Raw genomic sequence first — 12,858 nt, 5'->3', positions numbered from 1 at the left:
GGAAACTTCGCATTGTCGTCGGCGCCTGAAAGCTGGTTGCAACGTGGAGCTTGATCTCATGCTAGTGCAGCTCCTCCTCACGAGCCACGGAGGTCTTCCCAGCTCCCGACCAATGGAGGCATAGGAACCGTCCACGACATGGGAGCGGGTCCCAGAACACACCGAACTCTCTATGGCAGTGATTCCCAACCTTTTTCTTCCATGGTACCCCTAGGGGTTCCGCAGGGGTTCCGTAGGGGTTCCGCAGGTAGACTTTGGGGTTCCGCGCAATCCGCCACGGAACCCAAGGGTTCCGTGGAACCCCGGTTGGGAACCTCTGCTCTATGGAACCTGTAGCTTGTCACAGTAATCGCCGAGGTTCTCGTGCTCGGGGGTCCAAAGAGCTTCCGATCTTGACCCTGCAGCTCCGAGCTTTTCGAAGTTCACTGAAACCTGTCTAATCCAGGCCATCGACAGGGTGGTGGAATGGTGCTTCATCAACGGCATGAGATTATCCTATCACTGTCCGGTCGTCCATTCAATTACACCATCGAGGGCGAGGTGGTCCCTGTAGCCGACCCTGCTTGCGACCTTGGCGTCCACATTCGTCTCAATCTTGATTTCCGAAACCACATTCATCAACTAGTCAAATCAGCCCAGATCATCACTAATACGATATTCCGCTGTCTGATCATCGGAACCCGATCTCTAAATCCGTCTCTTCACATCTCTCCTCATTCCAAAATCTCTCTACGGCGCCCGATCTGGAATCCATCTCACACACAGCTCGGAGCCACCATAAATAGCGTGGAGAGAAGATTCCTACGCAGACTTAAACTTAGGTGTCAATCCAACACGGATTGTATGCCTCTACAAACGCTCACTTACCTCCTTAGCAGATCAGATCTTAAAGTTCTATTCCAGCTGTACCGCGCTGATCCCCTTCACCATTTCTTCGATATCCAATCCAACAACCTCCGAAATAAACTCAGCATCCAGCCTAAATCCATCGCCTGAACGGAGAGGAACAATCAGTTATTTTCTCGGAGAATTTCTCGGCACCTCCGTGGAGCTGATGTTCCAGCGATTTTCTCCCTGTGCGGCTATCACTCCACCCAAAGATGAATTACCCCAACATGGTCTGATTATGGAGGTGGTCTTTATCTCAGGTTACACCGTACGTACGTGAAAGTTCAACCCAGAACTGAGCAAAAAACATAGATATCAATGGGGCTTCGGAAAGATCGGACCGGGAACTAGGAGTCTCAAAATCTTCCTCATCACAATCGGTAACGATCTCTAGTCCCAAGAACTTCATCAGGCAGTCCCAGATTCAAGTCCCGGGACCGGACTTCCTGAGGTCGCGAATCGAGACCATTGCCTCCAGCCTCTAATGGAGGGATATTTGATATAGAGGACCGGCGAATATCATCTCACCGTAGTACTGTAAAAAGTCCTCTCCCCCCTCGCCGAACAGAGGATGGTTGAGGGAGAGGAGGAGCACCGCCAAGAGCATCTGCAGCCGTTTCATCAGCATGGATGGATGGGGCAGAACAAGAAGTAGGAGAGGAAATATCGGTCTAAGAAACCGACATGCAGACTGGTCGTCGGCGGCCGCTGCGGTAGCAGCCGCAGCAACAACAACAAACTTGTGTCGAAGAGTTCGATTGTTGTCACGGTAAATTTATCTCGGAGTTGGGAAGCCAACAAGATGAGCTCGTGGCTTGGCTCAGCTCAGTTCTTCGTACTTTCTATCGTAGTTGTACTGTATGAATTCGCCTCGGCCCGACGGAGATTGGGCACTGATCTCAGTTTGTGGATTGATGAACAGCAAGTCAGAGAGTTCGGCGGTAATTGAATTACGTATAATCTGTTATTATTGAGAAGTACCCTGCTAGAGTTCACGACGGTAGACATAGAAGGCGGTACTGGACTTGGGTCCAGATTCTCCGCGTGGAGATGGAATTCTTATTGGCTCGCTGAGCGCTTGCGGATTTCATGATGCTTGGATAAGCGGACTTTTCGTGCTGCCTTCGGGAGCCAAGGCGCAGATCGGAAATTCTCGCCACACGCTCGTACAAGATCCCTCTTGGATGACATGTTATATCTATGATGATTTGAGCGAGGACCAAGGAACGAGCGAATTCAAGGGGCGTCCGGCTTCCAAGGTCGCAGGAATCGCGTGTGTCTCCTCCTGAGACGAACTTACGGCTCACTTGGAACTCTTGCCCGGGGATGAATTTTGCAAAACTGCATCTGCCCATGAGGATTCGAGCTCATGAATGAGCTCGATGAAGATTCTTGATGACTTGAGAATGAGAAATCCGACTGTAGGTTTGAATGAGCTCCCCGCTTTCCCAGGGTATGGCCGCATCTCCATCATACACGACGGACATACGGAGATGTTCCTGCAAGAGCCCGGTTTCGAGAGCTCTCTCCCGATAATTCCAGAACGCGTTAACTCAGTCAACTTTACGTGGCGATCGAGCGAGAAGAAAACATACTTCTATGAGATATTCGACTTGGATTCATACGATCGTTCAGTGCTGAACGCGCCAACCATCTCGATGCCTCTGCAGGGTCTCGTGCCCAGGAACACGACAGGTAGGTAAGCTATTTGGAGTTCCCATTGCAAGAGCGGAGCACTAGAAATTCGCGAGACCTGGCTGGACTAGACTTATTGCTAGTTTCACTCCATGCCTTGGAACTTCTCCAGGTATAAGACCCCGTAAACATGGAATTCAACCCTTCGATAGCTCATTGCCCGCCTGATTTCTTTTCATCAGTTTTCACGGTGAATATGGAATGCGTCCCGAATAATACCGGGAGCTCGGACCTCTCCATGGCGTTCACGATCCGTACGGTAGACATGAAACCACTCAAGGGGATGCCGATAAAGTTCAGACTCCGTAAAGAATGCCTCAATAATGGTGAGCGATTGCGGATGCTTTACTCCATTTTTCTTCGTGATCTTCGATTCCGTAAGAGATGAGATAACGAAGATACGAGAATATTCTCGGAGGAGGCATTGACTCAAATTTTTTTCGCAGTGCCGGATTCCTCTTGCGCTGAGAGGTGCGCCAACGGAGGCGTGTGCGACTCGAGAAATATCTGCCGCTGTGAGCGGCAATACATGGGCAGGTTCTGTGAGATCCCTATCTGCTACCCTGCCTGTCTGAACGAGGGTCGGTGTGTCGCGCCCGGCGTTTGCGAATGCGTCGGCGGATACATCGGAAATGTCTGCGAAGGAGGTGAGTATTGCGCATGAGCTTGAGGGAGTCGCCTGCGTCCTCGGGAACAGACGAGCGTGATTTATAGTATGCTGACTCGGGGAAGGAATCAGTTGAGCGACGGAGGTCATCGACTGTTATGTTCTGAGAGGACTATTCATATTTATTGAAAACGTTATTCACTCTAAACTCGCTCAGCGATTGCGATCGCTATTTTACATCCTGTTTTTATTGCACACGTTGCGATCGAGTATAGCGGAGCGTCCATTCCCTCATGCTCGATTCCCAGGTCGTGATGATGTTCTTCGTCGTCGCGACACTTTTTTATTATCTGTAAGGGGTGGGTCAGATATAAGTCTTGCGAATACTTCCAAGCCTGGGTCATCCCGCCTGCCATTTATCGAACGAAAGCGAACCTCCAACAGCTCCTTGCCCTCATCGGAATCATCCACTTCGAGCGCTTTCATTTGGGTGTCGTAATGCTCCATGATCACTGTTTCCACGGCTATAGTACAAGCCATTGCCATCTTTTCTCCGAGCAGAGCCGATCCCGCTCCGAGGGCGAAACCTGGAAATTATCTCCTAACTTTCATTCCGCGAGCACTGGCGCCGCTGACCAAGTCCCAACGTCGATTCCGATTCATCCAATCTTGAGCTCACGATCTTACCGGCCACGTTCCAAATGGGCAGGAGAGCACTGGGTCGAGTTCTATGTCTGTCGATCAGATCATTGAACAGCCGCAAATGTTCTTTTTCTTGCTCCCACATGTGCTGAATGGTCTCACCGGCTCCTGAATTTGCTAATATCGTCATTTGGCCGGCGTAAATTCTATCCGCCCCGTATTCCCCTGCATGATCGACTCTGATAACTCGGTCGAACAATTCTCTACGTTTCTCTTGTTGGTGCCGCGCGACGGCAGCGAAGCTCCGGGCTCTAAAGGGGGGTAGGCTCTGAGCAGAGAAAAGAGAACTTCGTAGCACCTGGGACAGCATCTTGTTAACCTGGAAACGAATTCCATGGCGCATTAGAATCCATCTTAATCGAACATTCTTCACTCACAGGGATCTGCGAGCTTCCGTGTTTGAACGGGGGAAAGTGCGTACAGAAAGATATTTGTCAGTGTGGACGCGGTTACTTCGGCAAACGCTGCGAGTTCAGCAAATGCGCTATACCCTGTCAGAACGGTGGGCACTGCATCGGTTACAACAGATGTCGCTGCTCTAGACGATTCGGCGGTTATCAATGCGAGATGGTCGTCGGCAGAGAACCCTCGAGACGTGAGTAATAGTATCGGCGAGAGATAGACGCTGGATCGTATGCCAAGATAATGCACAATCGTTCATTTGAGTCCGCCGGATTCCGGATTAAGTATTCCCCTTGGGATTCCCACTAGGGCCACACCCCCGGAAGGAGAGGAAGGACTTGTTTGTTTGATGGGTTATTTGAATGTTTCATTGTTGGAGAGTTTCTGTGGTCTTTGCGCAAACTCATATATTCTACGTACTGTTACCATAAATAAAGTATATATTGGGTATGACGAAGCCATTGCTTTCGATCTAATGATTGTTGCATTTTCGATGTCTAAGCTGCTTCTATCGAGCGAAGATTCCTCGCCAGAATTATAACCATCACTCATGTTCTCGCTTCGAGATACGTGGTTGTATAGCAGCATCATGGTGCGCGTCTCGTTCCTCCCTTGAGCGTCCAGCTCGAGAATTCCGGTCACTCGTCCCCAGATCGCTACAAAAGTTTCCCTCATCCCCGGGGAGCCTGCAAACTTCTGTGATCACTGCAGGAATCTCGGCGCGGATTCGGGTCAATTCTGTTTCCAGATAGTGAGTGTGCGATTGTCCGAAAACCCGAAAGATATTGCAGAGCCATGCTGAGATTCGGTGGCTCCCGGATACAGGTGGCCGAATGTTCGACTCTGCTCAAGCCACGGCAGGGTCGTAGATTTCCAGCATCTGCCCTTGTGTGTCACGCTAGATAAGAAACGAGTTTCGAGCTTCGAGATGGACGTCTGCATATTTATTTTACCGCAACGATGTCATCCGAGGTAGACATGTGCTCTAGAGATCAATCCTTCATTTCATTCCGTAGGCATGACTGTAATTGTTGGGCGTTTCGTACGTCTCGTATGCGAATTCCTCGTCTTCATCGCTGCGACTCACAGAACAAGCTATGTAGTCGATTTCCAGCTCAAAAGGACCAGAAGTCTTATCCATGAGAGCTATGCCAATTTTCGTGATGTATCTCGGGTCGATGCGATTTTGTTTGTCTTGGATCGATCCTTTATAAGAAATCATAAACTTCGAGAAAGGGATCCGCGTTATCTGCCAGTACGGGCCTCCCCTGGTGTAGAGCGGATACTGGTACAGAAGATGCATGGTGAGATCGTCCTCTTCGCACATGTGTAGGTTGATGCTGTAGTGACGTCCGTCACCGCGGCATCTAATGACTAGATGCGTCCAGTCACCCCAATCCAAGTATACCTTCCGCTGGAAACTCTTCGTTTTCGGGAAGCTTTGGAGAACAGCGATACCGGCTCTTTTCGTGACTCCATCGCGAGGAACACGGGTGTCTAGAACCCCTCTGAACAGTCCGGATCCTTGCCGGGTGCCAACGAACTCGGCCTTAGAGAAACCTTGATTCCAATCACTGTCAGTTATGGTGTAGAAAAGGTCCCTGTCCTTCTGTTCTCTGAAGAGGTACTGCGGCACGACTTCCCCGAGGTGATAGCGCGCTCTATCGAGATGCAGCTTCTCCTTCCATTCGTCGGCAGCTCGTTCGCACTCCTTCACAAATATTTTGCTTCCGTTCCATAGATGCCATAGATTGCCATGGGGGTCTTCGCGATCTCGTCGGGGGTCAGGATTCCAGAAACAATGCCTTTTTGGTTGGTAAAAATAAGGAAGCAGTGCATTGCGCTGAACGAAGTTTCGGAGAGCTCGAGACATTCTGTGGAGAACAACGCCACATGAGCTATCTAGACTTCGCCTACAAGAAATTCCAACCTCCGCAAACCGAAATTCTAGCGAATTAATTCGGCACAGTCGGCTCCTTCGGCTATCCAAAATGCGGGCGAAATGCCCGGCGACACCTCGTCCTGGACTTCCGAAGCTCCCTTTGCACACGAAATTCCGATGCGCGGGATCGGTCCGACTCCCTATCGATTCCGACGCGAGATCGCTCGAGCGGGGAATCTTTAGCTCTCATGATTTCTCATTCAGAGCATCGCGCTACGGTCGTTCTCGAAAGAGACGCACTCTCAGAAGTTTCCGACGGGCGATCGATATTCGCGAGGTAGCGAGGCGCGAGTCAGCTTCAAACCTCGTCCGAAGCAGTAGAGGAAACTCCCCGATAAACGCTGATTCCGTCGGAGTGGAGCTTATGTAATACATTGAGTACCGTGTTTACTCCAATAAGAGTGAGGACGATGCGTGCGCCGCCCTTGAGCAGGACTGAATCTTGTCACTCACCTGTCCTCAAATGTCGGCTCCGGCTACCAGCAGAATTCCGTCAGGACTCCGTTTCTTGTAATGCGAGCGGATATGAAGTTCACATGAGAACGGATGCGACCAGCGCGAAATGCATGAATTCCTCCCGCGTCAGCCGATCTGATCCTCCTGACTCCTGAAGGCTCGTGCGTAGCGCGACGACCGTCGATTATTTTCTGTCTAGGGTATTGAGCAGACGACGCTCACATCGCTCATCATCACGATCTCCGATTTCCGCAGTGAGGACAGGAATTCGAGTATGTATTATATAGGACACTGAGTGAGTCGATCTCATATCGAGCCCAGTCAGCTGAGAGAGCTTCTCAAATCAGCTGAGTGAGAGGGCTTCTGCATCCGGATCCGGAGTTTCCACCGATCTGGGATCACGCGCCAGACGGTGTGTGCAGGTCGACTGTCAGCTCGCTAGCGACTAGCGATCCGCCGTTTAAAAGATACTTATACTCTTACCTCTTACTCCTCTAGTGTGTGTTGTTGTTTCGTCGTGGTTCTGCTACTGCTGCTGATGGAGAAAGAGGAGACCTGTTGTTGTTTTTCTAGCGACGACGACGATAGGTGGTGGTGCTGCTGGAGAAACACCTTCAACAAAACGTTGCAGAAAACGATATTTTCTACCTTTTATAGTTATAACGATCGGTTCTATCGGGCCAGTATTTGGTCGAGCTTGGAACACTCCAAATTCGAGACCAGAAGAACGAATGGTTTGGGGGTAAGTCGCTGTTGAGTTGGACCAGTGGGAGATTCTGTGCGAAACTTCCTGACTGGTGCCAACATCAGTGGTCGCGGTGCTGGTGTCGGTAGCAGCAGTATCAGCATCGCTCTAAGGATGCTATCTGATGGACGAACTTGGCGGAATGCGGGTCTTCGGAGTTGAAAGGCATTGAGTTTGTTTTCTTCTTCGATTATTGCAGATGCCTTTTAATGCGAGGAAAAGCTACGCCTGCGATGCCGAGGACTGCAGACAGGTTAGAAGACCTATCACAGAAATTGATTTTCGATAATCTTATCGGATTTATAGCTTTGCGTTCTATCTCCCCTCGAACTTGACGCCTTCCTGCCGAAGGATCCAATCCGAAATTCTTGCGGATATTTCAGACGTTCAGCACCGCGGATAAGCTGAGTTCTCATAGGAAAACTCACAAAGTCCCGCTGCTAGTGCTTCCGTCTGCGGAACCTCAGAGATCAGAAGGTAAGGTGACGTAGATAAGAAGGGAGAGCCGGCTTCAATATCGGATTGCTCTGTGCGTGCGTGATATGTGAATCCCGCTGTCAGCTCCGAAAACTCTCGAAAATCCCGAACAATCATATGCGGGATACTTCACCTCGAGGAGCGATCAGAATACTTTGCGTGTCGTGTTCCGCTGTATTAGATTCCGTCAATGATCTGTATCGGCTATTCTATGTTCTGTCCAAGGAGCAGGCGATCGCCAATCGAGCACATCGGTCGGACATACAGACAAGCATGTGCGGGGAGTCCGGCAGACAGATAGGCAGGCGAATCCCGGGAAATAAATTCGAATCACTGGTTAGTTAATTCTAACCAGGGATTCGAATTCCAAGCCTTGCTTCGAAGCCGAGGCCTCCTTGAGGCTTGGAAGCACGGTTTCGCCCTGCGTGTGACGTTCGGTAATGACCTTGCTTCGGCTCCGGCTCCAACGATCAGGGAAGGTCTGGAGGGAGTGCGAAGGATTGAGTACACGCTTATCCCGATATAGACAGGTTCCCTCCTCGACATGACGTCCGCTAGAAATATTGACCGTCAAAGTTGATGGAGACTCGATTCGCGGATGTCGCAAACTCGGCCTTGTCCTCACATAGGAATAACCATATCAGTACGGGAGCCGGTCGGCTATCCAGGGTTTTCGTAAACTTTTGATCAGCTCCAAACACCCTCGCCTCTCAGCGACGTCGAACTATGATTTTCTTATCGATGCAGGTCCTCAGCCGGACGATACGCCTGCGAGATTCACCAAACTCATGGATGCAGCAGGCTTGGCGCAAGATCTCTCGAACCCTTTCGATGCTTCCTTCCGGAAAGCCGGGGAGAACCCTCCCCACATGAACTTGATCGATGCAGAAGCTCAAGCGGGGAATATAATTCCTCCTACAACTGCCGAAGTTCTTCAAGAGGTCGTTGAGCAGGAGCAACCCATGTGGAAAAGTGAGACCGGTGAATCGAGGGCTCCCGTAATCACTACGAGGTACTTGATAGGTCACCAGTCATCAAGGAATTCGATCGATCGGTGAAACTTGATTTCCCTCTTTTACGAATGATTCCCCCCACCCCCAGAACATCAGCACATCACCTCCTTCATGAGCTTCCCGAGAATGGCTCCCGAGGTCCTGCAATAGCAGTGAGCAACTTGGATCCAGTGACAATAAAGAACTCAGACTCGCCGCCTCCTTCGAGTCACAACCCAGTCAGTTTACTGGGACTGCCGTCAGTGGCCATCAATCACCAAATGATAGGTATGCTGCATGGAAACTCAAACCTTAACCTGAACAGGCACTTCACACCGCACTTCTCATCTCCGCCACTTGGCACGACTCACGACTCACGTGGTAGGTTTGCTGGTTGATTCCCTAACTGTCGATTCCATAATTCATGATTTCTTCCAATCATATATTCCTGGAATGAAAAGTTCTCGATTTCGTTGAGAATGCTGCATGCTCTCACTCGAGCTGTTCGAATGGTACCTTGGGGTGGCCAACTGCCTCCGGTGATGGCTCCGCGAAGAAAGCAAGGTTCACTTGCGTGAGACGCGGAGAGAAGAATGGAATGTCCCGAGGGGTCTTATCTCTTCCTTCGATCCGATCTCCAAACTCGGAGGCTCATTTTCTCCATCAGATCTCGATTTTCGGATCATGACTGTTCGATGCGATAGAGATCGACGATCTCGGGTACTCCACCTCGACTCATGGGTCCTCGTTCCTCGGCTGACCGATTCGATTCTCCGCGAGGGGCAATTAATTTCCGTAGCATAACTCAAATCGAATTCGAAAATTATTTTCAGGTCAACCGCTGATGATGCTTCCCGAGGCTCCAGCTGGACCGCATCATTCGTCTGCAACGCGCGGAGGAATGTGAGAATCCTGACTGAAGTACCTTTCTCTCGTGGTCTTTTCGAGCATGTTCTGGCATCTGAACTGAGTTCGACGTTTCGTTTCCCAGGAAGCGCAAAAGCGGTGGTGGTAGCAGTGACGATGAAGAGGAGCGGAAAAGAAAGTTCCGAGAGAATAACAAGCTTGCGGCTCAAAGGTTTTGATTTTTTTTTCTACTTTCCGTCTGTATTCTGTTGCTTCATTTTCCACAACTGAGTGCCTTTAGCGATGATTCCGTAAATTCCGTTATGTAGTGTCGTGCACGCGCTTGGGCGTGGGGAATTCACTTGAGGTTGAGTGTGTCTACTCGCGAGGCAGCTGCACTCGATGGACACTCTTCCCCGCTTGGAAGGGACAACTGCTCTCTAGTTCCCGAGCATCGAGACCTGTATGCCTGAAACTTGATCAGTCCGCGCATGACAGGCCTTGTCCGACACAGTACAGTTGAAACATCATCTGTCTCTATTGGCGACCAGATCATCATCCCACCGACAGGTGCTGCCTAGCTTTTGTGGAGACGTGCATTCCATTCCGTGGAAGGCCGCTACGAGGCTGCCCGAACGTGCTTCGGTTCCTCTCTCCGACATATACCTATGCGGGTTCCAAGTAGAGATTCATCTGTTTCCGTTCGCCTACTGGATCCATCGCCGACACTTCGGCGGTACACGACACTTTGAACTTCGGCCGTGTGGCTCAGCCCGAAAATATTCCAGATCTTCATCTCAATAGTTTCTGAGAGGCACATCGATACTTCGCGCGCATACCGCGGAAAAGCTGTCCTCTGTGTAGCTTTCAATGGCCGTGAATCCATGAGTTCTGCAGAAATCGGGCGTGATTCGACAGGCTCATGCGCATAAATGAAACGGAATCCAGCTTTCGAGTATGAGTCTCTTCATCGCATTCCCAACCTTATTCCAAACGTCAAACTAGCGACGAGTCCTGCTATCAGTTAAGAGCGCAACTGGCAGGCGTCTGTGGAGACCACAAAAATGGACCTCGTAGATCTGGTGACAAATCGTCGCTCGAAAACTCGCAGAACAGCCGCCCTGATCGCACCTTGCGTTTCATACCGAGCTTTAGTGATAGGTGATAGGTATCTCATGGCTCAGAGATCTTCATGAGCTGTGAGTATACCGTATCCTCGCTCGGGTGAATTGCCTACAACGAATTTTCTCAACTTTCCAGGTGTCGACAGCGGAAGAAGCAGGAAATCGAGGATACGCGAAAAGAGCGTGATCGGTTGAAGGAAGAAAATCAGAAATTGAGCGCCAAATTAGAACTCTGCCTACAGAACGAGGATAAGCTACGAGAACAATACGAAAAGCTCAAGATCGACTTCGCGGAACACGCGCAGTGCAATGTCACGCTGAAGAAGCGAGGCGTTATACAATACCCGAGTCTTTGAGAACACGGCAGAACTCGCGTGAATTGTTACATTTTCTCCATATCAATCGGCCTATTCCAATATCTCATGAATGGACTTTCCTCCCTTCGTGAGCCAGATTCTAAGTCTCTCAATCCGTCCAGTCGCCTATGTGCCGCAATGTCTGCCTCCGTTCGTTCGGATGAATGATCCCTGCCCGACCGGATCGATACTTCTTACAAACGTGGTGATGATTGCTCGCCGATCGGATGAAACAGGCGGCTGTATACGTGCTGGATGGCGTAAATGGATGCCGACTGGATCAATTAGGGTAAAGTACGAATGCAATTGTCGAGTCTAAGTCATGAAATGCGAATCGCCGTACTCGAGGTTTCTGAGGGGTACACGATTAGCGACCAGCAATTCGAGTAGATAGACACTCGCAATAAGTTTTCTTTTGAAGACTTCATCTTGTTGTTTCGAGTATATATCATTTCTACGATGTACATATTTATACATGATTCGTCACGGTGCGACGAAGATCGGGGATGGCGCATCAGTCCGAGCGACCTGACCTCATCTCCTGTCCCCTGGGGTAAGGCAATATTATTAGGCGAGATGAGGCTCCTCCGGATAGCTGTCTCGCCTGCAGATCGTTAATCCCGTTACGCGTGCATTCGGTACTCGTGAGAATATGGATGAATGCATGTTCGGGGACCCGTTGTATTCTTTCCTAGAGGAGCTGCTCCGGGAATCCGACATGAATTTTGGATGCAATCTTGATTCTTGGAAACAGATTCATATATATATATACACATATATATATATATATATATATACATACACACGGAGTTGTTTACAATTGAGTACCTCGGACAACACGCTCACACCCGAGAGCACCTTCCGTGGTGGCCTCAGGCATACCGTGACTCGCGCTCGGAGCTGATTTCACAAGGGATGAATATCATCCACCATGCATCATGTTACAAGAAGAAAACCGACAACTTGGCGAATCAGTCAGCGCTAGATATTATATTCATCCACAGCTATCTATCTACATATCTATCCTTGAACTCGAGTAGAAGCCATATACATCGAATTTGATATATCGGACTAATCATGACTTTGTACCATATCTGTTTCAATTTGTAGTTTGTTCAGCTATCCGATATCTCGATTGTACAGGAGAAGCTATTACTACCTTAATATACATGGAGATTGTTACGGAAAACCAGATCCCACTCGCTTTCTGAATTCCACTCCCACGGGGTACGATTGGTGTGATCTGCGCTCAATGTTCTTCTGGTGAGTGAAATGCTGATCCACATCATCCGTTACCATTGCTGTTAGGAAGTACTCTATGCGATTCGCGAATTGGGAGCCGCGATTCCCTTTCAACAGGCTCATTCATACGAATGAATCTCTGAAGTGGACTGTGGACTAGTCTCAGAAAGCATCGTACCGCCAAACGGCCAACGAATATAGGTGTCGTATGGTGGAATGACGTTATCTGGGGTGATGTTCGGTCCCGAGTCTCGACTCTCTATCGAGAAAATGGAAGTCTCGAGAAAGACGCTTATGGCAACCAAATCCTTCGGAGCAGGGTCATCCAGAGGCGGTGGTGCTCGGGGAGCCTATAGTGGAGCGCCCGAGATGCCGCAAGCATTT

At 49.8% G+C, this 12,858-nt stretch overlaps 4 protein-coding genes across 4 annotated transcripts; 2 read left to right on the top strand and 2 right to left on the bottom strand.

Annotated features, from left to right (window-relative positions):
- The first annotated feature begins 1,580 nt into the window (after positions 1–1,580).
- On the top strand, positions 1,581–4,751 carry shf (WNT inhibitory factor 1). The gene is made up of 6 exons (XM_003737109.2): positions 1,581–1,829; positions 2,341–2,583; positions 2,766–2,909; positions 3,030–3,230; positions 4,272–4,487; positions 4,604–4,751. Exons 1-6 carry the CDS (start codon positions 1,691–1,693, stop codon positions 4,642–4,644), a joined length of 984 nt encoding a protein of 327 aa, XP_003737157.1. The 5' UTR covers positions 1,581–1,690; the 3' UTR covers positions 4,645–4,751.
- Coq7 (ubiquinone biosynthesis protein COQ7, mitochondrial) lies at positions 3,353–4,583 on the bottom strand. The gene is made up of 3 exons (XM_018641780.1): positions 3,878–4,583; positions 3,626–3,777; positions 3,353–3,540 (listed from the first exon to the last, which is right to left on the bottom strand). Exons 1-3 carry the CDS (start codon positions 4,233–4,235, stop codon positions 3,394–3,396), a joined length of 657 nt encoding a protein of 218 aa, XP_018497296.1. The 5' UTR covers positions 4,236–4,583; the 3' UTR covers positions 3,353–3,393.
- A 471-nt stretch (positions 4,752–5,222) lies between the features above and the next one.
- Positions 5,223–6,868, bottom strand: CIA30 (complex I intermediate-associated protein 30). Its single transcript, XM_003737130.2, has 2 exons — positions 6,690–6,868; positions 5,223–6,168 (listed from the first exon to the last, which is right to left on the bottom strand). Exon 2 carries the CDS (start codon positions 6,165–6,167, stop codon positions 5,295–5,297), a length of 873 nt encoding a protein of 290 aa, XP_003737178.1. The 5' UTR covers position 6,168; positions 6,690–6,868; the 3' UTR covers positions 5,223–5,294.
- LOC100904877 (cyclic AMP-dependent transcription factor ATF-2) lies at positions 6,188–11,947 on the top strand. The gene is made up of 9 exons (XM_029113083.1): positions 6,188–6,244; positions 7,377–7,434; positions 7,611–7,690; positions 7,821–7,914; positions 8,662–8,926; positions 9,016–9,287; positions 9,740–9,809; positions 9,898–9,984; positions 11,013–11,947. Exons 1-9 carry the CDS (start codon positions 6,188–6,190, stop codon positions 11,230–11,232), a joined length of 1,203 nt encoding a protein of 400 aa, XP_028968916.1. The 3' UTR covers positions 11,233–11,947.
- Positions 11,948–12,858: the final 911 nt, after the last annotated feature.

This window comes from Galendromus occidentalis, unplaced genomic scaffold (assembly GCF_000255335.2).
Source record: "Galendromus occidentalis unplaced genomic scaffold, Mocc_1.1 scf7180000075391, whole genome shotgun sequence".
NCBI lineage: Eukaryota > Metazoa > Arthropoda > Arachnida > Mesostigmata > Phytoseiidae > Galendromus > Galendromus occidentalis.
The sequence above is the reverse complement of the archived record's forward strand: the minus strand, read 5'-3'. Positions and strand labels throughout refer to the sequence as shown.

Coding starts and splice junctions, on each gene's coding strand:
- shf (XM_003737109.2), top strand. CDS start 1,691: ATGAGCTCGTGGCTTGGCTCAGCTCAGTTCTTCGTACTTTCTATCGTA. Junction 2,584..2,765: donor CGTGCCCAGGAACACGACAG/GTAGGTAAGCTA, acceptor TCTTTTCATCAG/TTTTCACGGTGAATATGGAA. Junction 2,910..3,029: donor TAAAGAATGCCTCAATAATG/GTGAGCGATTGC, acceptor TTTTTTTCGCAG/TGCCGGATTCCTCTTGCGCT.
- Coq7 (XM_018641780.1), bottom strand. CDS start 4,235: ATGCGCCATGGAATTCGTTTCCAGGTTAACAAGATGCTGTCCCAGGTG. Junction 3,778..3,877: donor GCCCATTTGGAACGTGGCCG/GTAAGATCGTGA, acceptor GATAATTTCCAG/GTTTCGCCCTCGGAGCGGGA. Junction 3,541..3,625: donor AGGGCAAGGAGCTGTTGGAG/GTTCGCTTTCGT, acceptor CACCCCTTACAG/ATAATAAAAAAGTGTCGCGA.
- CIA30 (XM_003737130.2), bottom strand. CDS start 6,167: ATGTCTCGAGCTCTCCGAAACTTCGTTCAGCGCAATGCACTGCTTCCT.
- LOC100904877 (XM_029113083.1), top strand. CDS start 6,188: ATGAGCTATCTAGACTTCGCCTACAAGAAATTCCAACCTCCGCAAACC. Junction 7,435..7,610: donor GAAGAACGAATGGTTTGGGG/GTAAGTCGCTGT, acceptor AAAGGCATTGAG/TTTGTTTTCTTCTTCGATTA. Junction 7,915..8,661: donor GGAACCTCAGAGATCAGAAG/GTAAGGTGACGT, acceptor TTATCGATGCAG/GTCCTCAGCCGGACGATACG.